At 52.8% G+C, this 23,539-nt stretch overlaps 10 protein-coding genes across 10 annotated transcripts; 5 read left to right on the top strand and 5 right to left on the bottom strand.

Annotated features, from left to right (window-relative positions):
* Positions 1–102: 102 nt before the first annotated feature.
* Positions 103–1,292, bottom strand: BGZ61DRAFT_61936 (uncharacterized protein). The gene is made up of 2 exons (XM_046256923.1): positions 755–1,292; positions 103–651 (listed from the first exon to the last, which is right to left on the bottom strand). The coding sequence occupies exons 1-2, from the start codon at positions 1,112–1,114 to the stop codon at positions 292–294; spliced, it is 720 nt and encodes a 239-aa protein (XP_046101360.1). The 5' UTR covers positions 1,115–1,292; the 3' UTR covers positions 103–291.
* A 3,187-nt stretch (positions 1,293–4,479) lies between these two features.
* Positions 4,480–5,281, top strand: BGZ61DRAFT_61925 (uncharacterized protein). Its single transcript, XM_046256922.1, has one exon. It carries the CDS (start codon positions 4,665–4,667, stop codon positions 5,142–5,144), a length of 480 nt encoding a protein of 159 aa, XP_046101359.1. The 5' UTR covers positions 4,480–4,664; the 3' UTR covers positions 5,145–5,281.
* Positions 5,282–7,134: 1,853 nt separating this feature from the next.
* Positions 7,135–8,029, top strand: BGZ61DRAFT_357824 (uncharacterized protein; the record flags this gene model as incomplete). Its single annotated transcript, XM_046240913.1, has 3 exons — positions 7,135–7,451; positions 7,627–7,779; positions 7,948–8,029. 3 exons carry the CDS (start codon positions 7,135–7,137, stop codon positions 8,027–8,029), a joined length of 552 nt encoding a protein of 183 aa, XP_046101358.1.
* Positions 8,030–8,261: 232 nt separating this feature from the next.
* Positions 8,262–9,204, bottom strand: BGZ61DRAFT_61898 (uncharacterized protein). The gene has a single exon (XM_046256921.1). The coding sequence runs from the start codon at positions 9,019–9,021 to the stop codon at positions 8,494–8,496; it is 528 nt and encodes a 175-aa protein (XP_046101357.1). The 5' UTR covers positions 9,022–9,204; the 3' UTR covers positions 8,262–8,493.
* Positions 9,205–9,386: 182 nt separating this feature from the next.
* BGZ61DRAFT_534888 (uncharacterized protein) lies at positions 9,387–9,950 on the bottom strand (the record flags this gene model as incomplete). The annotated part of the gene is made up of 1 exon (XM_046254203.1): positions 9,387–9,950. The coding sequence occupies one exon, from the start codon at positions 9,948–9,950 to the stop codon at positions 9,387–9,389; it is 564 nt and encodes a 187-aa protein (XP_046101356.1).
* Positions 9,951–12,107: 2,157 nt separating this feature from the next.
* On the top strand, positions 12,108–13,464 carry BGZ61DRAFT_480485 (uncharacterized protein; the record flags this gene model as incomplete). The annotated part of the gene is made up of 4 exons (XM_046249194.1): positions 12,108–12,168; positions 12,278–12,993; positions 13,046–13,198; positions 13,258–13,464. The coding sequence occupies 4 exons, from the start codon at positions 12,108–12,110 to the stop codon at positions 13,462–13,464; spliced, it is 1,137 nt and encodes a 378-aa protein (XP_046101355.1).
* A 1,651-nt stretch (positions 13,465–15,115) lies between these two features.
* On the top strand, positions 15,116–18,102 carry BGZ61DRAFT_424559 (uncharacterized protein). Its single transcript, XM_046243609.1, has 4 exons — positions 15,116–16,193; positions 16,240–16,585; positions 16,639–16,775; positions 16,833–18,102. Exons 1-4 carry the CDS (start codon positions 15,132–15,134, stop codon positions 18,003–18,005), a joined length of 2,718 nt encoding a protein of 905 aa, XP_046101354.1. The 5' UTR covers positions 15,116–15,131; the 3' UTR covers positions 18,006–18,102.
* A 437-nt stretch (positions 18,103–18,539) lies between these two features.
* On the bottom strand, positions 18,540–19,956 carry BGZ61DRAFT_550212 (uncharacterized protein). The gene has a single exon (XM_046255456.1). The coding sequence runs from the start codon at positions 19,589–19,591 to the stop codon at positions 19,187–19,189; it is 405 nt and encodes a 134-aa protein (XP_046101353.1). The 5' UTR covers positions 19,592–19,956; the 3' UTR covers positions 18,540–19,186.
* A 1,319-nt stretch (positions 19,957–21,275) lies between these two features.
* On the top strand, positions 21,276–22,134 carry BGZ61DRAFT_455860 (uncharacterized protein). The gene has a single exon (XM_046246436.1). The coding sequence runs from the start codon at positions 21,396–21,398 to the stop codon at positions 21,996–21,998; it is 603 nt and encodes a 200-aa protein (XP_046101352.1). The 5' UTR covers positions 21,276–21,395; the 3' UTR covers positions 21,999–22,134.
* BGZ61DRAFT_424553 (uncharacterized protein) lies at positions 22,135–23,521 on the bottom strand. The gene is made up of 2 exons (XM_046243608.1): positions 23,365–23,521; positions 22,135–23,297 (listed from the first exon to the last, which is right to left on the bottom strand). Exons 1-2 carry the CDS (start codon positions 23,370–23,372, stop codon positions 22,220–22,222), a joined length of 1,086 nt encoding a protein of 361 aa, XP_046101351.1. The 5' UTR covers positions 23,373–23,521; the 3' UTR covers positions 22,135–22,219.
* Positions 23,522–23,539: the final 18 nt, after the last annotated feature.

Genomic DNA, 23,539 nt, shown 5'->3' with positions numbered 1-23,539 from the left:
ACAGTGACTCGGTCAGGCAGGGCAGAAGCATTCGTCGACATGTGAAGGGAGCAGCGAAGTGTATCAGAGCGGGGGAACAGAGAGACGAAGAGAGAGAGGCCAACAGACTCAGACCAAGTTCTCCTCTGTAGACGGGAGATATGGCAAAGGCTACGTCACGATCTACCGGAGATGGCGACGAAGAGTTCCTACGCTGATACGGAGTGTGTGCAGTTTCCAGTTTCTAGTTGCGTGTGATAATCCCCGCTCATCCATCGCTCTTGTTCGCCTCGTTGACGCGGACACTACCTACTATGGCAGGTCGACTATCACTGCAACGAACGTCGATGCCACGAGTTGGTTCGCATGCGGTACGTATTTCCCCATCAACACCGGTCCTATCACGTCCGGTCCTGTCCAGTTCATATACGTGGTTGGCAAACACAGGGCCTTCCGCCCACACCAAATGCAATCCCCGCCACACCAAACACCGCAACGCACGTCACAACGCACACCCTCCACTACCTTACCCAAGCCCGGCCGTCCAACAAGACGCGTCTCCTGCAGCGAGAGCGTTTGCATCTGCGTGTGCGTTTTTCCCCTTCCGCTTCCACCTCCACTTCCACCTCCGCTTCCACCGCCCGCATCGAACAATTTTTTGCTCTTGCAATTCTGCCCTATGAGACACTGCCCCATCAGCAACCTGCACCTCGAGTGTGTGCCTGCGGCTTTGGGAGGGGGGAGGGGCGCAAAGCCGCAAACGGGCAAAACGCACCGGCGCTGAGTTGTCCGTGCGTTGTGGAGGAGGCGTGTACGTCGAGTTCGTTCTATCGAACCTGTCTTGGGGGCGTAGCGTCGCAGTCGGGATGGAGGAAAATTGGAAGAAGAAAAAATATGGAGGACGCGGAGACTGAGGATCGCTGCACTTCTTTCTCGCTTGCCTGCCATGTACGAGCGATTGGGAAACCGGGAGGCTTATTTCGGAGCTAGCTACCTTGCAAGGGGGCGTGTGTTGTGTGTTGTGCGTTGTTGCGCTGTGCGGTGCGTTGTGAGCGTTGGCGGGCGGAAGTGGAAGTGAGTGAGCGTGAGAGACGGGCGAATGCGATGCCATGCCATGCCATGCTCCATGCTTCATGTACAATGTACCGGGTGCTGCCAATTTGCTGCACCGAGCTGCACCCGCTCTGCGCTGCAACACGGGGCTGAAAACTCAGTAAAGAAGACGCAGAGCTCTGTCGAGACAGCAAACGAGTTGTAAGCCCAAGCCCCCCTGCCATGAGGCTGGCCATAGGCTCGGCTCCAGCAGCACGGTCGAGGCGAATCTGACAATCTCGCGTCCTCAGCAGGCCGGCGAGGCAGGGCAAAACCCAGCCGTTCGTTGCTCGCGGGCAGCCTCAATATCTCTCCGTCTGCGTCCACAGCCAGCCAGTCAGCCAGCTTCACTGGTGAGGCGGCCTCAAGCTCCATCCACTAGCTCCCAGACGCACAGCATCAATCGCAGCCGTTGCAAGTCATGCCACCTGGGGGCAGAGACCTCAAAAGGTGGTTTCTCCGCCTCGGCGACCTCGCTCGTGTAAGCATCCCATTGTGCGTGCCCGTCGATTTGCCATACGGAGCAACAGGAAAGCTTCCGGAGCATGCGTCAGTCCCCGGCGTGGACTTGACTCCGCTCTCATCGATCGTCGTCGAGGACAGGCTGTCGAGATGATCGCGAGGAAATGGGTCGCGGCTGACTGGGATGATCCCGTCTTGGACCGGGAGTCCCATGCCTGGGCCCCAGCATTTCCCTTCTCCAGGTACCAACGCACAGCGTCCAGCGTACAGCGTACAGCGTACTATGTATGTATATATTAGTGTGCAGAGCACGGAGCACAAAAGCACAGATCGTCTGCCTTTTCTGGGGAATCACAGTATCAGAGCCTTTGCGTCTGCTGCAAGCATCCGTATCGTAGGTGCATTCCCCGGGTGGCGGGCGATAGCTCATGGCCATCGATCCTATCAGGCGTCACTAAGCCGGAAAGAGGTCCAAGTCGAAAACTCCTCGTGGCGGAAAGCAGCCCGCAGGAGCAGACCTTGAAGACAGAAGAAGAAAAAAGATACATGTCCAGTTGTCTACAGTATGGGTGTCACGGTGGGTTCGCGGAGGAGGCGGCTGAGCGAGCAGATGCAGATTCGCAGGACAGGGTGCCCGGCAGAAATGACTTGATCAAGACTGATCGAGACTTGAAGCTGAAGACGACAGACACGGACACATGGAGCACATGGACTCCACGACAACCAGGGGGTAATGCAGATTGCCCATGCAGCCCGCCGCCCGCCCTTCCGCCGCAAGCTGCACGACGACGGGGAACTGCCAGCGGGCAACGTCGTCGTTTTTTTTTTGCCTGCAATTTCAAAGGCCGGGCCGGTCATCGTCGCTGTCAGCAGCAAGGGGATGGATGATGAGAGGGCAAGGATTCATGATACGGCATACAGCACACAGCATACATCATCCAGGATACAGGAATGCCTGCCTTGGTGGACACTTACACTTTTTTTCGTCCCCTCCTCATCGATCGATGAGATGATTCAGCGCCATTTTAGCTAATGAAATGGTTGGTTACCTCTGGGACACAGCCGCGAATTAGCGGTGGGAAATTATATTGTACTTTCTGACAATCAAAATATTTTTATTTTTTTTGTTGGTGGTGGAGAAGTCGGTCTGACGTCGACGTTGCTCGGGGGAAACAAGGTGACCAGGGGGTCCAAGCCTCGGATGGGAGCTCCGAGCGCGAAAAAGATGGCGGTGATGACGACGGAGTAGTATCCAAGATGATGTTGGGAAAGTCAAAAACCCAGAGGCTTTTCATTCTGTTGTGTGCTTCTGGCCTCCAGTCCGGCAGATTTCGTTTCGTCACTAGTTGATAAGTGGCCATATATCGAAAGGCATTACCGGTATCTCGTTGGAGGTGGAGAATTGTGGTTGTGGTGGTGGAGGAGCTATCGTAGGTCTCGCGTCTCACATCTCCCTTGTTCCTTGCTCCTTGTTCCTTGCGCCTTGCACCTTGCGCCCCCCTCTAGCCTCTCGTCCTACCATAGCCAACAGCCAGCAAACACCCAGCCCTAGACCCTGCCTGTGAAGGTCGCCAGGGTTAGGACCGTAGCGAAGGTGGTGGGAGTGGTGGATGGTGGATCTTGGGCGTGGTGGCTGCGACTGGCAGTGGCAGGGCGGGGGAGGGGCAATATTGGAACAAAGGTAGAGTCTAGAGAGCGCCAGCTCCAGCAAATGGATGACCCATGAACGACCGATTTTTGCCCAATGAGATGGGGAACAAGTGCGTACGCAAGATCCTCTTCGCTATCACGGCCAATGGGAGCCAGCTCCACGGGGAGGGGAGTTTGGGGCCGACGTTGAATGGATGGATGGATGGGCGGGCAGGCGAGGCAACCCAAGCGAAAGGATGTCCAAGCAGCAAGGAGATTTTTCGGTGCTGTCGTGTGTAGGTACAGTAGTTAGGTGTGGGTGGATAGCTTAGTTGCTTGGTTGCTTGGTTAGCTCTTCCTCCGTGTCACTGTGTCTGGGCGCGGTGGCTCGTTCTCTGGCGGAATGGGGATGAGATCATGGTGGATGGGTGGGTGGGTTGACCAGCAGCTAAGGTGAATAGCTGGTACACTACCGTGGATGAATGACCTGCTGGGCGTGAGCTTGCGAGCCAACTGCCATTGCTGAAGATAATTAGTTGGCGCAACTACCGTCGTGTAGTTGAGCGTGGAGATGGCCTGGGAATTAGACCTTGCGCACCCTGACGCGGAATCTACAGATCCAACCGTGCACGTACTCCATGCCCTTGACCTTGAGGATATACACGTCCGAAAGCGGAAATCACCTCGATAGGAATTCCGGACAGCGAAAAAGGAAAGAAAAAACATCTCGCATGACGGGCACGGAGCACTGTGCTTGCTGTACGATGTACTTGGTCGTACTCCGTAGAGGTACCTACCCAGCCGACGGAAAAGAAAAAAAAAATCCCCAACGCAAGATCTCGGTCAGATTGGCATCAACGATACGTTACCTATGGGACCCCTCTTTCTCCCATCTTGCTTGCCCCCCCCCCCCACCATCCAACAGCAGCAAGCAGCAAGCAGCACGCTCACACGCCCCTCCCTCCCAGGCGGTTTTGTACGCCGTACGCCATCCTTGCCCCGTTGATCAGCCTGCCAAACCTGCGGCCCTCCTTCCTTCCCTCGTGCCTCGACCACCCTCCTGTCCTCCTGCCGACCCCTGGGCTGTCCGCCATCCAACCATTGCCGCTGGCATTACCTCTTCTGCTGTGAGGCTGCTGCCACCTCCATGTGTTGGCAGCTCCGGACCTGCCTGCTACCGTGCCCTACGTAACCGCCCTTTCACGCCCTCCCACGCAGCCCGGCGCCCTCACGCCCCCCAGATGGCTCCAAGGGTCCGGGCGTCTCTCCTTTGCCTCCTTTGGGCTGGATGTTCCCCGGAACATCCATTTCCCTTCCCCTCCCCCTCACATCCCTCCATTCTCTGGTAGATATCTTGACAACGCATCAACACATCACAGACCGAGCAGGCAAGAGGAATTCAAATTGCCCGACTTGCTGCAGCTCTGCCTGATCCGCCGCCCTGCTTCTGTCCAACCCCCCAGCCCGGGCGGACAAGCACCAATCCCACTTGCCCATGTTCAATGTCTATCTCGGTCTCCGGTTGCGAGAAAAGTCGTCGAAAAAAAAAAGAGCAACCGGGATTGGGCGGTCACCCACGGAGGGGGGGGGGCGTGTGGGTTTCTCGGAGCCAAGGAATAAAATCCAGTGCTGCTTTTTGCTTCTCTCCTACTGTTCCTCTTCTCTGGTTCCGTCGTGGGCTCCGGGTCCATGGACACTTCGCCTTTTTGGCTTTGGTTAGCGTCAGCGCGCTTGTTGCAAGTCTGGCCGTATGGATCCCCCAAGGTGCAGACAGGTTGCAGGGCGAGATGCAGATGGCGGCGGATCATGGGCAACAAAGATCCATTGCCCCAATGCTCGCTCCCAAGGCCTCATCCGCCCTTGTCCCTGTCGCCCTGTCTTTGACTTTCTGTGTCTTTAGCGCCGTGAGCTCTTGGGTCTTGGGTCTTGGGAAAGACGGACCTCCGATTGACACTTTGACGCCCCTCCCCGGGTCCCGTTGATGACAAGGTACAACGACGTCTCCTCCAACGGCATCGGAACACGGCCGACGTCGAGCAGTGTGTGTGCGCGCGTGCGTGCGTGCGTGAATGGGTGTGCGCGTGGTGGTCTCTGGGTCCATCTAACCTGGATCATCCAGCCAGTCAGGGCTCACCCGTTGGTTCGTTTGGTAGATTCCCTTGGTCGATTCCATCCTTCTATCGTCGAAAAGGCAGCAACCCAGCCCAGTCCGCTCCGGCATTATCCCTCACGTCACCGTCAGAGCCAAAACCGAGGCTAGTCTGGCCTTTTGCGCCTTGCCTCTCGCCTCTCGCCTCTTCTCCGCCGCCCTTTGACGTGCGAATGAAGACAATGGCACGCATCCGCCTGCAGCCTCCAGGGCCGGTCTAGACGACGGCAGTGCCGTGGGCAAAACGGCGTCTTTGCTCCATTCTGCACGTTGCTGCGATGCCCTGGGCCTTTCAGTTCTACAACCCAGCATGTTTTTTTTTCGGTGGCCGTGGGCTTGTACAGTAGAGAGACCTGGACCCAACGGCTAGTGCAGCCACCGTGTGTCCGTCGATGGGCCCGGATATGCATGGCATCTCACCAGCATCTCTGCGCTCTCGCTCGTAAGGCCGGGGTTTGTCTGGCTGTCGTCGGCGTCTGTGGCTCCGCTCCCGGGGCTCTGTCTGCCTGCGAGCCTGGTGTTCCAGCGTCCCAGCGTTGCAGCGTTGCAGCGTTACAGCGTTCTAGTGTTCCAGCGTTCCAGATTTACTCTGCTTTCCCCGGGCCCTGGCAACCGGCCCTGATCCTGACCACACACATACCATACACACGCACACGCACACACACACAAGGCTCTTCTTCTCTACGCCCCCCATCTCACTTTTAACTTCACCCAATCGCTCATGCAACCTATGCCCTTACCCTTGAGATTTGTACCAGCCAAGCCAAGCCGAACCCTACCCGTGGAGCGTCCGCCGCCGTGTGCCGTGGCCGTGGCCGTGACCCACAGAGCACGGTCCACGGTTTTGGTTGTGCTTTCACTAAGGTAGGTACTTACTTTCACTGCTCTTGCGCCTCTCGCTCCTCTCGGCATATGCAGATGCCCTTGCTAAGCTGCGAGGCTTGCCCGTCCGCCTTGCACCCCCAACTAACTCTCTGACACCCACAAGCCGGACAGAGTCTTGACAACCAGATGCCTGAGTCGTCTTTGCAGCCACGTTCTCCGGCTACATGCCCACTTGGTTCAACGGTTTTTCTTTACCTTCACCCTCCCCCTTTCTCTCTCTTAGCCCCGTCCCCAATCCCCGTCCCAGTCCCCGTTGTCCCCGTTGTCCCCGTCCAAAGTTCCCATGTCCCCAATTCCCATCTCTCGTTGGCCCGGCTCCCAACGGCCGGTCCTCTCGACTATGTACTCTCCGGTTTGTACTTTTTTATCCAAAGACTCTGTTTGCCGCCCTGGCTGGTGCCGCTCCTAGCCTCCCGAGCCTTCCCAGCCCTCGTTGCCCTCCATGTCGTCCACGATGGCCCACACCTTTGCATCCCGCCATGATCGACTTCGTCTAGCCGCTGCTTCTCCTCCGCCATGTCATCATCTTGTCCTATCCTATGCCAATCCCACACTCCCGCGAGCGGGGTCACTCTCCGCCGGTCTGGCGAATGGTGACGAGATGTGTTATCCTCCGTCTCCTCCAGGTAGACCGGGGAGGGTCTCTGAAAACTATAAAAGGGTGCATCTTGATCAGTTTGAATTCATCTTCTTCTTCTTCCTTCCTCATCACTCTTCAGCAAGCTTCTCACTTGAACTCCTGACTTCTCCGGCCTTCATACAAAGTCTCTTTGACCCGGTGTCACTATTCCCAACTTTACCTCCTCGACTTGACTTGACTTGACTCTAGTCAACCCACAAGACCTCCAAACACTTCACGGCCTTTGCCAAACTATCTTCAAGCCTTCCCACCCTCCTCCTTGCCCAAGATACCCACCGTTTCTCTTCAATTGGTCATCATGCCTGCCCACTACTCCAACGTTGCCTACTCCATGCCCATGCCGGTTCCCACCAAGGGCTCCCAATACCCCACCTACAGCCAATACTCCGTCTCTCCCCCGGAGTGTGAAGACTCAGTCAGCTCCGCCTCCGGCATTCCCTCCTACAGCAATGGCGGATACTCGGCCACTTCCAACGGCTATGCCGGTGGCTACGCCGACTACGACAGCACCGCCTCCACCAGCGGTGTCGACTTCCAAGAGTACATGCAGGACCGCTTCGCCAACTCTTTCGACCCCATTCCCCTTGACCGGAGCATGGCGATGCAGGCCCAGACGTAAGTCCTCGCCTTCCCCTCTCTTCCCTCCAAAACGCACCCTTGCAATCGCAGGGATCGGCTGCAATCTCACTGCGCACTTGTTCGCATTTGCCGTTTGCCGTTCCCCGTTTTTTGCAGGGTGCCGCCTCTTCCCCATGTCCGATTGGCGGCATCTTGCTAACTGAACGGGCAGATCCGGAAAGCTCAATGCCAAGCACCGCGAGCTGCTGGAGCTGCAGAAGAAGGCACAGGCTCGCCTGGCTAAGACGCGAGAGCGCTTCCAGGAGGGCATGCGCGACGCTCACGAGGTCCGAAGCGACCTTGAGTGGACGCAGAAGAAAGTTGGGTGAGTGTTTTGACAGTCCCTGCAAACCCAGTTCCTGGCCATTTGCGCGCGGTTACAACCACAATTTTCGCAAATTGGCGGGGAGCCACAACACAGTACTCAATTTCGGGAACTGGGCTCCAATTACAATTTCTACGAATCTAGCGCTAACCATACGGGAATTTACAGATCGATGAAGAGCAAGGCCTCGCGCAAGCACACCAAGGAGTACAGCAAGGCTCGTGCGCGATACCCATCCCCCGAGAACTAGGGGTCCAGGGTTCCATTTTGAGCCGCATCGGAACATTTGACGACACAAACTCACTTCTAGCGCGCGTTTCGTTTTTCCCCTACCCACCAAAATCGCACATACCCACGTGGTTCCGCTGCAGGAACCAAAAGTTGATCGGATACCAGGATTTGTATTTAGCCTCTGTTTTTTGGGGATGTTTTTTTTGTGTTTGTGCAGCTTTCACGCCCCCTCCCTTGCTAGGCATGCATGAACGAGCGAGTTCATGCGGGCGAAGGTGACGTGACGTTAAAGTCCGGGCACTAGGCGCGGCAAGGCTGCGGGCCGCTGGGGCGGGATCTCTTGCTGCTTTTATCGGAGTTCAGACGGTGGGCGTGTGGGCGGTTCCGCTCTGACACGCCAGAAGGCCGCTGACGAACGGGTGTGTGGAGAGAACGGGCAGGAGGGGGGGAGGGAACGAGGGCGCCTGTTTCACGACTTATGGCTTATGATTGGATGACTTGGGATGATCTAGGGGCGGATGTTAAAAGTACACCACCTCCCTGGCGTCTGCGGGGGGCCAGGGGACGGCATGGTGGGCATGATGGCTTGCGTCGGTGTCTGCGCCGAGAACTGCAGGGGACACTCCTGTGGGAGGAGGTGTGAGGCGGGAGCAGCCGAAGGGGGGGGCCTTGCCAGTTCGTCTTCGAGGAGCCGGGGGGAGGGGTGTGCGGGGATGGACGAGAGAGGGCCTTAGGAGCCACTGGACCAAGGAGAGGACGAGGATGGAAAAACACGAGCGTGCTGGAGAAGCATGTATTTGAAGGCGCTTGTCCTATTTGGGGGAGGTATCCAGGTTGATATTGCTCCTTTAGGTTAACGGGCAGGACGAGATAGGGAGGTTCACTACTCTCTTTGGCAGGATTGCGTGTCTTGGGAGGCCCGGATGTTTCCGCCGGGCCCAGGAGTTGGCGGTTTCGTAACAATCGAGTCTTGTTTTCCCCTCCGTTGATGACTTGGCCAAGGCGCTCCATCGACAGCCAGGGCGATGTGATAACCCCCCAATGCCGTGGCCGTAGTGTTTCCCACGCCCCTCCAGACCATGTACAGGCCACCGTCGATGTGTGTCATCATGTGATGTGCCGTAAGGTTGTTGTAGCCATGGGGTAGTTCGGCCGTGGTGTCCAGGACGTTGGTCGACCCCTGATCATGTGTCACGTGACCGTCCACGTGAGAGACATGCCACTGGAAGTGATGCCATGGTCCCTCACGTCGGGTGATTGAGGGAGACTAGGCCAAGGAAACGCGCTTCTTTCCTCAATTCGGATTCTCAGGTGAGCTTAGTATGGCGAGACAACCCAAGTCGCGTGTCCCCTCTCAAGAACTTGGCTCAATGCCTTCACGCCGGGGCGCCAGTGGTCGACGGACGAGCAACGCCGCCACCTCGCGGAAGCCAAGAGCCGACAGACGACAGGCCTCGAGCCTTCTCAAGACGGTCCCATGGGTTTTCGTTGGTAGAAGGGTCGTAGTAGCCTTCGTACCAGGGGCCCTGTGATGGCGAGTCTTGATGACGACGCGGTTGGAAGGGAGCTTGGTGGCCGGTGGCAAATCCTACAGGTGGTGCGGCAGGACGTTGGGGCAAGCTCGCCGGACGCACTTGCGCCAGGGCTGGGACATCGATATCTTCGCCATCATCGTCGTCGAGGGCAATCTCGTCAGCATTGGAGCGGTTGGTTGGCGCGGGACCCAGGGCCGTGGAGTTGGCGCCTGTGACGGAAGGTATCGGCTCGGAGCCGAGCGCAGCATCAGCCCCGGGGTTATAGCGGCGCTTCTTATTGGGGCGCTGAGCGCCAAAGGAGGCGAATCCCATGGCCTGAGCCATGAGCGCTTCTTCATCGTCGGAGTTGACGTCGTGGTCGACCTCGACATTGGCGTCGGTCGCGGCAACGGAGTCGGGGTCCATGGCGGCGAGAGGGCACAGGCTCGGCTGCGTGGGCAGGGAGGGAGGGAGGCAGGAGGCTGATTCTGAGCTCGGGTGCGGGAAATATCGACGCGGGAGGGCGAGGGTCTGCGTAGCCGAGGATGCGGGTGAGCGAGAAGGATGCAAAGGGACGAGATGGACGAGAGGAGGATGCGCCTTCGTGAAAATCCGGGGTTGGATCAGGCGTGGTGGGGCCGGGTGCCTGTGGCGTTGTGCGGTAGTTAGAGCCTCAACAACCTTACGGACTGTGGCGTGTGGCTTAGCTGTTGGTGGGGGAGCTATGCCACAGGTCGCGACAATTGTACTGCTTCTTAGCCTGAGCCTAGGCAGCCTGAGTAGAGTTTATGCAAGAGTAGCAGTAGAATCCTCAGGGGTATTATCCTTAGGAAGAGGGGTATAGAATAAATTTAATAGAGTAATAGGAGTAAAAGTAATAAGGTTTTTAGCAGAAAACTGCGAAACACATCTGGGACGGTCACATTGCTGAGTTTCGATAAGATAAGGGATGATCGTTCGTCAAACATTCCAAGGCACTGATTTTGTGATTAAAGTTACCGAATTACCTTTCCCAACAGCCGGCAACTGGCGTAAATGGGGGGAAATCGTCAGCATCAGCCTTTCTAGCAACTTTCCCCTTTGGGGCAACACGTCATTCATCCCGCTGCTATTCTTCAAAGCCCTGAAATAAGACCTTCGGACTTGCAGGGTGACCAAGAAACTCCTCCTACATTTCCGGCTCGTCCCGGCTTCCACCATATTGAAGAATTTCACGGCGGTACTTATTCCAGACAGCCGGCTCCCGGGATTGTTCACAAAGGCTGGTTAGAAATTATCCGTGACAAAGACTTTTGCTCCGTCGAACAACCCTTAGTCAGCATTGTCCGTTCTTGGATCAAGCAGCACTGGGGTCTTAAGACAGATGGGGATAGTATCTTGTATTGTAGCCAGAGAGCGGATCGCTGGAATTTGTGTCGGGGCGCGATGCCCTTGATCTCGAGTTTGGGTTCGTTAGGCGTTGAACCCCTCCTCGAGGTTGCTGTAAATGCTTGCAAGATCAAGGCTCTTGCACTCTTCGCGGGTACGGGCGCGATGAAGAGCCATGTCAATGGGGATAGTGAACCAGACCTCAGTGTCAGTTAATCGTCCTTGATTTAGTTGCGTTATGGAAGAGACACTTACAGCTAGCGCAAATATCGTAGCGCTCTATTGTGTTTGCGGCTACGAAAAAGATCATCTAACAGCTCTTCAGGGCTCCTTCCTAGCAAAGCAAAGACTCCAACATCCCCTGTATCCCCAGAGACCGAATATCTCTGACATAATGAATTAAAAGAGTGTGTGGCAAAGCTTGGATTGACTGGTCAAGGTCATTCCTCCAGAAACGCCTCAACCTGTTTTTCCTTTTTATCTTATTCAGCCCTACAGCCTCTAGCCAACAACCCTGGCGTCTCTATCGATCATCCAGCCTTAATACACTAGTAATTTCCCAAGACGCCACCGGTTTCCACAGACAGACAGCTTGGGTTAGACTCAAGGAAATCCTGTCTTCGCAGCAATCCTAGCGATTCTCATCGGTCACCGTGGAGATTACTCTCGTATTTTCCCCAGCTTTGAGCGGTTTAAATGCAAGTGAATCTGTCAAAATAGTTCATAGTGTAGATTAAGCCTCGCCTAGCTTCAATAGCTTTTCTGTTGGCGTTAGAATACTTTTTTTATTCGTCCCACATTCCGCTAGGGGAGGCCGTACTGCTTCACCTATCAGGTACGGCAACGCCTCTCTTACCATCGAAAGTGTCCTTTTTTTTTGCTTATTTTGTCCAGCCCGAACATCAGTTTGTCATTTACCCCTGCTCTTGGATGCATGCTGTCTTGTTGGCTGCTGTACCATGTCCGCCACAATTTCTGCAGACCTGCATCGAGACTAATAACCCTGTCGGAAGAGGTCTCGTCGGCAAAGATATATTGACCCAAGATTCTCTGCGCGACCTCCAAGCTCTTTCCAGTAGCTCATAGTAGCGCCTTTGAGTCATTACTCATTGACTACAATGATGTCAGATCCCTCAGTTCGCGCGAGCGGGATCCTTGATCTCTTTCCAAATGATGCGGGCAGTCTAACCGCTAATCTGCATAATGATTTCTACAATGTCTATGGCTCTAGCGATTTCATATCGACGACATGGCGTCCCATCTTCTTGCGAATACTGTGGGTTTCCGTACAACACCACCCACGTCAAACTAACGTCAACCTAGACTCTATCGAAACCCAGACGAGTTTTGGACATCCCCAGAAGATGTGCGATAGGCAAATCTAGGTCCAGCACTTGATTTCGAAACCGTATTGGGTAGTAGTGCTGGCAATGTGACTTGGTTGCAAGAGCCGGAAAGGACAGGTCTGAGTTCTTCTTTCTACCATCATACCGACCTAATTGTTAAATGTCCAGGATTCTTCTTGCAAACCCCCAAAGATGGTGACGGGCCACAGGTTTCATTTGGGGCATCCACGGAATCCCACTTGGGCTCCGATTGTGGCCGCAGCTTCACAGGCGTACTTGTGTCGGCGGATCCGCAGATGGTGCGAACTCTCATTGATCAGTGGGAATTACCCCATCTGTGCCAGGAGTGGGCGGATTCTGACTTACTACTGGTTATGCTGCCTTCCAGACTTCTGCAAGTCCACATTCAAAATACGTCGCGGACACTGTCGAAGCTACTAAAAAGGGTCGCAAATGTGGAAGCCCAGATTCTGGATCACTCTACAAATCAGGACTTCAAAGCTTTCATTCGCGAATTACACGCTTGTAATTCAGACCTGGTCAAGCTTGAGAGACGGTGGCAATTCGAGACAAAATTGTCGACCACTCTCGCCGACATCATTAGGCATTGCAAGCCAGCCAACTCCAGCAGTTGTTTGGAACGCGATGTTTTCCAAAATGTCGAAAACTTTTTAATCCGGCTGCAAAGGCAGAGTGAAACATCACAGTATGATCTCGGCGTTTTGCCCAGGCGTATAGAGAACCAGTTCTCCGCGGTAGGGGGACCCTATTTCTTGGCCCTGACATCCAAGCTAAACTCGGCTCCAGGTATACAATCTTACTGCCCAGCACGATACAGCGGCAACCATCAAGCTTGCTAGGCAGTCAGGCGAGATAGCTAAAGCCGCTTTGCGCGACAGCTCATCGATGAAAACCATCGCTGTCATGACTCTGGTATTTCTGCCAGCGACTTTCATCTGCGTAAGAAGGCAATTTCTTTCTATTTCCGCGAGCTTTGCTGACTCTAGAGGTAATCACAGTCCTTCTTCAGCATGTCATTTTTCGATTGGCAGGCAGATCTTGAGGAGACAGTCACAATCCGTGTCTGGATTTATTTCGCTGTTGCCGTGCCTCTGACATTTGTGGTAATACTATGTTGGCTTTTATACACTCGGAGAAATAGAGAGAAGGTTGATGACTTGGTGAATCACTCGAGTACAGCTTCTCGAAGGAGCCTCTCTGTCTAATCGGGACTCTGAAGATACTACCAGACGAACCTCAACAGCCCATTACATCATCTATTGTGATGATGCCTGCGAGCACACTGAAGTCGTTATATATCCGGGTCCCAGTACAGCTAGTAGAGGCACCACTGAAAGTGGCAGTTACACTCAAAACCAAGGCGGGATATGCGTTTTCCTTTCTTTAGTTCTAAGTCTACTTTTTGTCGGACCTTATTCTTAACCCAAGCTGTTGTGGTAGCTCTTGTTGATATCTTTCTATTCTTTTCAGTCGGGTGTACGTAAAGGCTCTAAATCCAGTAGTCTTAATGGTCAGACCTACAATTTGTGCGTGTGATTCAGATTCAATCCCTCAGACTATTTCCTTAGTCTTGACTGGGTTTCGACTTAATATGTCTCATGGAATTGGTGTGGGTGCATCTCTCACCAACCAACTATATGTAAAGAAGAAGAACATGGAGTTACATGCAAGCGTGTTCTTCTCAAACACGATGAGATCTCGTCACTAAATCTACTCGAACCTCGAACTCCTCATTTGAGGCAGAGAATAAGCCCCGGCAGCCTCCATCTGTCCAATCCTCCAAACATTTGAAGTTTTGAAGAGGGCTTGGGTTCGTTAAGAAGGTGACTTCCTCCTCGAGGTTATTATAAATGCTTGCCAGAATAAGGCTCCTTCATCGTCTCCAACGTTGCGATTATACTGGCGCCTCAACTTGTCGATGTCATTTCGTCTATTTAGGGAAAGTTTGATCTCATCTTCATCAAGCTTACCATACCTGCAGCTCGAAAAGTCCTTGATCGGTTTGTTCAAGCACCTGGATGCTTCAAAGTCCAAAGGCTCATCCTTGTCTTTGACCGCTTTGATGAGCAAAACGAAGTCCTTTCTTCCGCGAAATCGGTATCGCACTCTCCCATAAGCCTCGAAACCTCACCAGATGCCCCCTTTGCTTCTTTTTCTGGTAAAGCATACCGCCGTATCATCAAAACTTGGAGGTTTCCTTGAGTAGTTTGATCACATTCTCAAAACCAGCCGCAAAAGGAGTAAATATTTGGGTGACTGAATTATGAACGTCGCGATACTCTGCCAATACGGTTTTTGCGTTTTCGGTAAACTCACTCACTGGTCCTAGCTTAGGAAGTGGCTGAGGCTGGATGGCAGTCGTCATTTCGGGGAGACGTCGAGTGGTCGCTTCGGGGTACGGTTGTCCCAATTGTGACGAAGGATATCGAAATTAGTTCAAAAGATTCTAGATTAAAACTGTAGACTACAATAGTGATCTACTAAATGGTGCGATAAGATGCTATAAGAAAGGAGGTGCGATGTGCTGCGTACCGTGATCCGGTATGAGTCGATAGAGATCCACTAAAACACCACAACGACTTTCCAACGATGGCCATCTAGGACAGAAGCTGATCGCAAACAGGTACGTAAGGTGATCGGGGAAATTTCAGAAAATAAAATTTCAAATCTAAAGGAATCAGATAGGAAGATCATTCAGGATCGTCAAACTAGACGGCATCCGTCCTGTACGCAACTGGTCCCGGGAGTCCTAAGTTAGTTGTTGTCCAGTCATGTCTCAGTTTTTGCTGCTTAGTAACAGAGAGATGCCATTTAACTCGGTTTGGCTCTTCAGCCTCAATGCGCCATTTGTGACAACTGAATCACCGACCAAATGGATATCCTTGCAGTCCCTCACAGCCCTTCGACCCCGATCCCGATGACACCGTTTATCGGGAGGGTCAGTTGGGACTGTGGACCGTTTCTATCATTCGCTGACCGACTTGGACTCCTTGGCAAGGTGCCTTATGACTTGCGACATCCAACCGCAGCCCTTCACATCCCGTATACCGAGCTTCTGTATCCAAGCGCAAAGGAAGAGACCGAGAACTTTTTCCTCACATGGTTCTACTTCGGGCTCGTTGCTGAAGTCCTCGGCCTCAATGAGGGTCCTGGACGAGCTACCGGAGTCGACCAAGAGCACGCAGAGGCTCAGTATGACATGGTTTACCGCGACGTTATTATGGAGGTAGATGGCGCTCGGTACATCAACGGAGCAAAGATCTTTGAAAAGCTCGAGTCGCGGTTGGCCAGTTTGATGGCTGGAGAGGGATACATGGCGGCCCAGCTCGGGCACATCAAATCCTGCCTCTATCTCACCTGCCAAATGTTGAGAGCTATTCACAGCGAATTTGACGAATCGGTGCTCCTTTCCATTGCCGGTTTAGGGGAAATTGTATCCTCGGCAGCTCGAGCTTGCTATGGCCAATTAATACGTCGTGCTGTTGCATCTGGAACGGAAGCACCACCAGATTCGGATATGACCTCACTTGCATGGGGTCCGAAACACCTCCACTCCAGCAAGCCGCTCATGTCAGACATGATAGGTTTTGGCTGGTGTCCCAGTGAGATAGAACGAGTCACGCAACTGTATCGAGGAATAACAACTATGTTTTTTCTTTCAAGGCTCAACAAGGGAGGGGCTCGCCGAGATCATTCATCATGTACCAAGGTCCTTTGCAAAGCGTTCCAGATCGACCTTGCAACTTACAAGCTATCCCATGCACAATCAGGCTGTTCATGCTCTGAGTACGTAATTGACATTGAAGAAGTACAGAGAGTACTGCGACATACAAAGTCTTATCCTATTTTGTGTTTTAATCAATTCGAGAATGGTCATATCAGCCTCACCGTCGAGGAGTACAAGGCAGGAGATGAATACGTGGCGCTCTCACATGTTTGTGGCCCCAAATTCAAACTTTCTACATCGCTAACATTCTTAGGTTTGGGCTGATGGACTTGGCAATCCGAATGCCAATGCAATCCAAGAATGCCAAGTAGTTCGCTTGCAAGAACTGATCACAAACCTTCAACGGGACATGGTGTCAAGCCAACATGCCTCGCCTGGCAGTAAATATCGGCTGTGGATTGACACTTTGTGTTGTCCTACAGAGCAATCAGGGAAAAGAATTTCTCTGGAGAGAATCCTAGATGTGTATCGCAATGCGACCCATGTCCTTGTTCTTGACTCTTCCATCTCGTCATACAGCTCGGATACATCTCCTGTAGAAATACTGCTCCGAATTTTCGGCACTTCTTCATGGATGAGGAGACTATGGACACTACAGGGCAAGCTCTTAGTCTGTCCAAAATTTTATTTCATGTCACTAACTAGCCAGTAGAGGGAGCCTTATCGAAGTCACTTTGCTTTCAACTATCAGACCGTGCTGCACATGATTATACTCTTTTTGCTCAATTGCAGCAAGCCGCAACTACTGACCCACGTCTTTATCAAATTTCTAATGACGTGGAGGCAGAGGTTAGTGGTACTCCAAGGTTGACGAGTGTGATCTGCTGCTAACAATTGCACTATAAGCTTCAAAGAGTCCACAACTTCTGGGGCCGGCAGGAGAATGAAGTCTGCGACAGAGAATCCGGCAATTTTTTGGAATCAAGCCTCTACGAAACTCAATGGGCCCTCTACTTCAGAAGTGTGACGGTTCCATCCGACGAACCGCTTTGTCTTGCGACGCTCTTGTCGCTCGATATGGCTCCCATCGTTGCAGCAGAGTCACACGAAGAACGAATGGCACTAGTCTGGCAGCAACTTTCGAAACTATATAGAGGAATTCCTCCGCGGATCATCTTCGCCGAGGACAGGCCCATGAAACAGGCCGGCTTCCGGTGGGCGCCGCTGTCATTACTTGGTTCCATCACGAATTCTGCGATTGATGCGAACAGCAGGGCAGTCCGGTTTCATACACCTAACAAGGCTGCCTCCCACCTTGGTCGTCTGACTCCGGCAGGTCTTCGTGTTCACTTCCAGGGAGCGAGAATCAGGACTAGACCACTAGCTCTAGGGCTTCCACTCCACCCGTGGCAAGGATTGATACAACCCAAAGAGACCTACTTGTATGCCAAGCAGGAAAGCTCAGGCTTTTGGTTTCGCATATTTGATGCAGAGCTTTTGAGGTTACAGTCAATGAAGTCATTTTCTGGTGACGAACTCAATGAGTGGTATAGACTAGCGGGGGATCGACTCTGCTCCGCCCTCGACGAAGGAGACGCTGCCCTCATACATGACAGTCTCTCAGGCGATAATCACCTCACAGAGTCTAACAACGCCTTGCACACCAGTCTTTTGGTACACATAAAGCAATCGGATCAAGAGGATGGAGGGGCACTTCTAGTTCACTCTTTTCGGTCTGTAGTTATAGACCGCCTCAGTAGTTCTGAAGTCCTTGTTGCTGAAGCTTTCAGAACTTTGGCTAGGCAGTTGGCATCCGAGGATTTAACATTGACGTTCCTGAATGCTCCAGGTCGGAATGTGGAAGGGGAAGAGTGGAAAGCTATCAAGGGTGAGATGAAAGCGAGGATGAAAGAGGCAGCAATGGAGTACTGGGATGAATCTCCTGATTTCCAAACGGCTGTCGAGGAGACAATCGGACCAGACATGCGGGAATGGTTTTGGGTAATGATCCCCATGTTGCTGTCGCATGAAATATTACTTGAGGACTTGCCACAGGACCAAATTTGGATCGTGGATTGACTTAAACACTTAAATAAAGAGTCGCGGAAGTTATTGCTTTTGTCCCCCTCATAACTCTGTCTTTCTAATCGGCTCCTACAGACTTGATCTCTGAAGCCCAGAATGAATTGACTATATGCTGTGTAACTTGAGCACGTTAAATGAGTAGAGATTCTTTGATTCGAAACGGTGGCTTGTGTTATTGTCTTTGTTGAATTACGCTCTGCTGACTACTAGGTTTCTTCTACCCTCCTCCCTTCTCTCACACTCCCTTCTTACTTCGTCCTCCAACCGACCCTCCCAATCTGCATTTTTGTCCCACATCCGTTCCGTAGTGGTTACTAGATATACTACGCAAATCGAACATTGATTTCACTCAAATTGTGTCCTTCAAACCCCGTCATCGCGGTCCTACCGCTGCTATCGCCAAAGTCGGCGGAGCAAATCTCGCAACCTAGATGCAGCTACCAGGAAGGCAATGGGAGGCAAGTAGGCAAACGCTTTTCTCTCGTATTATCACTCATCTGTCTCACTTCCAAAAAAAAATAGCGCTTTCGACACTTTTCTATGAATTTCAACCACTCATGCTCTTCAACTTGATGAATTTTCAAGATCCTTCAAAAGCAGAGCGACAACTCCTCCTGAGTGCACTTCTTGGCAAAAGTCTTCGTTGTGGAAGCTAAGATTATGGCTGTGCAACTCGCCATCAAGACATCGCATGACGGCAGTCCCATAGTTCGAACTAGTCATCCATACCTGGTCTAGGAGCCTCTTAGACCGTTGTTCGGAAGGGCCGCCATCACGAAAGGGTTGTCGTAGAGTGGGTAGCTTTGTTTCCAGAAGAAATAGATTTCGCGGCTGCTGATCGTGTCTGGAAGCCAAAGACTTCCGTGGAGCTGGAGAATGCTGGAAGAGATGTCCACCGCAAGCCTCAGACGGTCTTGATATGACAGGGATGAAATACATTTGTTCCCCTCTAGAGCCTCCCCTAAAGAGATAATAGACCAAGTCCGGGTATTTTAGTCCCTTGTAGTCGGGACAGGATACACACCGTATCTTCTTGTGGTTTGGGATGACTTGTCGATAATAGTTCCATAGGTGTCGGTTTTTTTCTCTTTATGAGCCCTTCTTATCTTCTCGCAAAGGTTCAGGTAGGTCGCAGAATTTTCCAATCCTAACGGATACTCCCAATGTAATAGTGGTCATAGATGTAAGTACATCCATGGAGACATCTGTCTTGGTGCCTGAGTATTGGTAGATGATAAAATTGCGGCTAAGCTGGAGAACCCAATACTTCGCTTGCCTTGGGCTTTCATTGATTGCGTAGTAGGTGCTGAAATTACTGAATAAAACGATGTTGTTCTGGTCGCCGTGGCCGCCTTGATCATGACCTCTTCCCAATTTCGATCGTCAACTAGACGTCTACTAGGGTCGATAGTTGGAGTCATGTATGACACCGCGAGTTGAAATTCAATGTGGTCCATTGTCCTTTCGTTATCGTTATTTGAGGGCACGTCATCTGAACGAATTTCCAGTCGTAAACTCAAGTCATGTTCGCAAGGACAGTTCAAGCTAGATTGCAATGCTTGATATAAGCTTTGGGACATATCTCGGAGAATGGTGACGAGCTTCACTCAGGAACGGACTCGTCTCGCTGGCTCAAGTTCAATCTTTCGATCCGTTAGATTTTCAAGGTTAGATATGCCTTCTCTGATTATTGACAAGAGATCGGCGTATTTTGATCGACTCAAGTAAAAACTGCCTTCTTGAGCTTCGAGACATTCGTTCCATATTGAGAATCAATGCGTGTTGTCACATCGTCTACCGCAGTCTTGATATCTCTGATGGTAGCTTCAAAGACGTCGAATCCTGTCCAGAGACGGGCTCTAATTTTGGCTTCTGTGTCTGCATCTCTCCAATGATCGCCCACAGGGTTTTTGATCATCAAATCAATCCTTGAATCTGAGACAAGGCCGAAGGGCACCATTTTTCACACATTCAGCAGCTTGACCCTCTCTACTGAAGGAACCTTGACTGGGATAGACACCCTCATAACGCTCAATGTCCAACCCCTTGATATCCGACAGGGCGTATCGTGTCCTCTTTGCGAGGATATCTTGAGCTCGCTTCGGCAATACGAAAGCATGTTGGCCGACATCAAGAGCGATTAGCGCTCTTCGCTCTGCCAGACTTAGAGTTGACGAACGTATCCAAAACTGAAGACTATCCCAGTGCTGAAATGAAACCTCTGGATTCAGCAGGTCAGCCCTTGGGCTACCATGCCCTGTCACCATTTACTACCATGGACTCGCCGAATGCGGACAGTGGAATAAGAGCCAGAGTATCACCCTCGGCCACTGATGGCCTGTCAAATTTGGGTAAAATTAGCCCTCGGCATGCGGATATTGAGGTGGGAAGCGAAGGCCAACCCTCAAGGCAACATGTACAGCCGGATCTGAATGGTGGCACCATTCCCGGACGTGACGGTCATTTCTCCTGTCTCTGGCCCGCTTGAAATGCAGGCCCGTTTAAGCGTTCCGCTGATCTCCGGAGGCATTTTAGGAACACGCATGCCTCGGGGATACAGGTTGGTAATTATCGCTGCGACTACCCACGCTGTGCTCGTTCTGGCGAGCCTTTCAACCACCGCGATTGCCTCCGCGACCACTTGCGCGAGTACCACAGAGTGGACATTCCGAATAAGGGTGGTCCTATCGACGATAATGAATGGCTCGAGAACCGCTATGTTCCTTCAACATGGTGGCGATGCGAACGATGCCTCGTCCGCATCTATCTCTCATGGCTTTAAGTGCCCAATATGCAATACATCGTGAGATGAAAAGCGCAAGAGGAGGCGCCAAGGGAATGTTCACGGGGGGTTGAAACTTCAACTTCAGTCTGAGGATTAAACCCTGCCAAAAAGCCTTCTAGGTAGTGGAGTGTTGCTTACTGTGGCTGTTCAAGGCGAGCGCGGTCAAGCTGCTACATAGCTTGAGCGGAAAGTACGGCATGCAGGCAATGAAGAGAATAAAATGTTAGAGGGTTGGTTCATACGATTAGATCGAGGTTGCATTGAGGTTTGATGGCGTTGCTCCTCATGTTAGCTGAAGCTCAAGGTCAATACACGCAACACGCCCTTAGCCAAGTTCTGAGTCTCCGCGAGATTCCCCCCGGCTGAACATATAACCAGGGTTATATTCCGAATTAATTAAACCGGCATATCTTTACACATTATTGTTGTTTCAGAGTCAGCATGTGGCGCCACGGAGTTGCATATCTGCTAACGTTACCTGTCTCATTGTCGATCGTTTTCGAACTAAGCCACACTATTATCGCTGCACCTGCCAGTTTGATCACCCTTCCACGTCAAGAACCTTCACAACTCCAAAAGAAACACACTCAAGCATCACAATGGCCGCTACATCCGAGGGCATCACCCTCAGTCTGCCTTCCAAATACAGCTCCTCTCCGCCGGCTGCGACCTCCGCACCGACACTGGAATGGCTCGCCACGACGTGGACCGTCACGCACTCAACCCTCTCCATGTGGCGCTCCGCGCGCAACGTCCGCATCACGTACAACCGGCTCCCGGCGAACAACAACGGCGTCGCGCGGCTTGACGACCTCGTCGAGTACGAGCCCTCCAACAAAGAAGGCGTGCTCAAGTCGGTGGCGGGAATCGACACGCAAGTGCCCGGCGGCAGCGCGTGCAGCTGGAACTGGCGCGGCAAGGGCATGCTGCTGATGATCACGAGCCACTGGGAGGTTCTGGGCTGGGGCGAGGCGACGACGGCCGAGGGCGTGAAGGAGCGGTGGGCGGTGACGTGGTTTGCGCCGACGCTATTCACATCCGAGGGCCTAGACGTGTACTGCGATCGCGAGGAGGGTTTGAGTGCCGAGACCTACACCGCCGTGCTGAAGGCGCTGGGGGCGTTGGGCGCGGCGTCGTTGGTGGCGATGGTGGAAAAGGATATGAAGCCCGTTGAAATTCGCCTTCCGCGGGTCGCGGCTTGATTCATGGCTGCGTACGGACAGGCTAAGATGATGGGATGATAGGTGTGTCAAGTTGGGATGTCATGTTTCATGCGCCGGCCGAGGAGCTTGGCCTAGGTACACACCAGGGCAGCACTTTACTTGTTTCGATTCCATGATCGATTTTCATAGACTTGAATTTCAGTTTGGGGGTATCTGATAAGCTATTCACGGCTTCAATCTTTGGGCCGGCATCTCCGACTTCAATCTCTAGATCGGTATCTCCGATGTCTCCCGCTGTCGTCTCGCGCGGGTGAACGGGAGTCCCGTCTTCGGTGCCGCTCATCACTTTCCCTTCTCCTTTCTCTACTCTTATCGTCTCTTGATTCATCCCGGTCATCATGGTGCCCATGTCTTTTCTTTCTCCAATCCTTCGACTCATCTCTGTCATGTCTGTCCTTGTCATGATACCTCCTCTCCCTTGAGCGATGCCTGTAGTCTGATCGCCGAGAGGACCCATCCTTGTCCCTCCTCTCTTCACTTTCTTCATGTCCCCTCCGGCGCTTCTCCCGCTGGCGCTCCTCCCGGCGAAGCTGCTTCAACTGCCCAGCCTGCTCCTCTTGGAATTGCTTGCGCTCCTTCTTCAGCTCCCGAACCTTGGACGCACCCTGTTTCATCATCGCCAGCGGGTCACTGGCGACAATACGCTTTGTATCTCGCTCCCTACGTTGCGGGTCCTCCCTACCCCAGACGTTCTTGAGTGGCGCTTCTTGTGCGGTTGGTTCGGACTGCGAGTACCACGGGTTTGAAATGCCATCCCTTCCCGCGGCATTGGAGAATCGCATCGTGTATTGATCTTCGAAGCTCTGTTTTTTCTTCTTGGCTTCCCTTTCTGCTTCTTCATTCTTCTCGGCATGCGCTCTGAGCTTTGCATCCCCCAAGAGGTCGATATGGCCGGCATGATCAACAATCGGCGCCGTGCTTGTTGCTTTGCGCTCCGGCTCAAAAGCGGTCACAGCCAATTCGTTCTTCTCTCTAGCTATTCGCAGCTCAAATTGGGTATCGTCTTCATCCGGCCGCTTTCGTTTCCGTCGCATGCCGCCCGAGTGTGAGGCGCCTGGTGTTTTACCCGCAGGGGACTCGTGGGTCTTGGCCGGTTCGACATCTTCGATAGGGGGAGGAGCTTCGCCTCGTAGAATGGCTAGTCGACGTTGCGCATCAATCTCTTGCATGCGCTGCTCCTCTGCCTCTTCCGCATCTTTGGCGGCGGCCTCGTCGCGACGGACGCGCGCGATGTTGTCGGCATTATAGACGTTCCAGGACTTTTTACCTAGCAGGTGGCTGTGATGGTTTGGTCAGTGAGCCGTGATGAAGAGCAGGAAAAGGTACAGGGCTGTTTGGGTCTTACAGTGGCATCCTGAGCTAGGACCCAGGTTAAAACAGGGGCGGACTTAGTATTGGGAGTAATAGAAGAAGCTTTGAGGTGTCATGAAGCCGAATTCATGATGGATCATCATTGTCTGGCGCTTCTGCTTGTGTCTTGGTCTGGCCGTGACCGGAATGCGGGGCCGATCCCTTCTAAC

The sequence above is a fragment of the Ilyonectria robusta genome (assembly GCF_021365365.1).
Source record: "Ilyonectria robusta strain PMI_751 chromosome Unknown BGZ61scaffold_16, whole genome shotgun sequence".
Taxonomy (NCBI): domain Eukaryota; kingdom Fungi; phylum Ascomycota; class Sordariomycetes; order Hypocreales; family Nectriaceae; genus Ilyonectria; species Ilyonectria robusta.
This window is presented reverse-complemented; position numbering and strand designations above follow the sequence as displayed.

Excerpts from the sequence above, each read along its gene's own strand:
- BGZ61DRAFT_61936 (XM_046256923.1), bottom strand. The coding sequence starts at position 1,114 with ATGAAGCATGGAGCATGGCATGGCATGGCATCGCATTCGCCCGTCTCT. Across the intron at positions 652-754 it reads GCACGGACAACTCAGCGCCG|AATTGCAAGAGCAAAAAATT; the intron begins GTGCGTTTTGCC and ends CTCATAGGGCAG.
- BGZ61DRAFT_61925 (XM_046256922.1), top strand. The coding sequence starts at position 4,665 with ATGTCTATCTCGGTCTCCGGTTGCGAGAAAAGTCGTCGAAAAAAAAAA.
- BGZ61DRAFT_61898 (XM_046256921.1), bottom strand. The coding sequence starts at position 9,021 with ATGGAGCGCCTTGGCCAAGTCATCAACGGAGGGGAAAACAAGACTCGA.
- BGZ61DRAFT_424559 (XM_046243609.1), top strand. The coding sequence starts at position 15,132 with ATGGATATCCTTGCAGTCCCTCACAGCCCTTCGACCCCGATCCCGATG. Across the intron at positions 16,194-16,239 it reads AATACGTGGCGCTCTCACAT|GTTTGGGCTGATGGACTTGG; the intron begins GTTTGTGGCCCC and ends TAACATTCTTAG. Across the intron at positions 16,776-16,832 it reads CTAATGACGTGGAGGCAGAG|CTTCAAAGAGTCCACAACTT; the intron begins GTTAGTGGTACT and ends TTGCACTATAAG.
- BGZ61DRAFT_550212 (XM_046255456.1), bottom strand. The coding sequence starts at position 19,591 with ATGTCCCAAAGCTTATATCAAGCATTGCAATCTAGCTTGAACTGTCCT.
- BGZ61DRAFT_455860 (XM_046246436.1), top strand. The coding sequence starts at position 21,396 with ATGGCCGCTACATCCGAGGGCATCACCCTCAGTCTGCCTTCCAAATAC.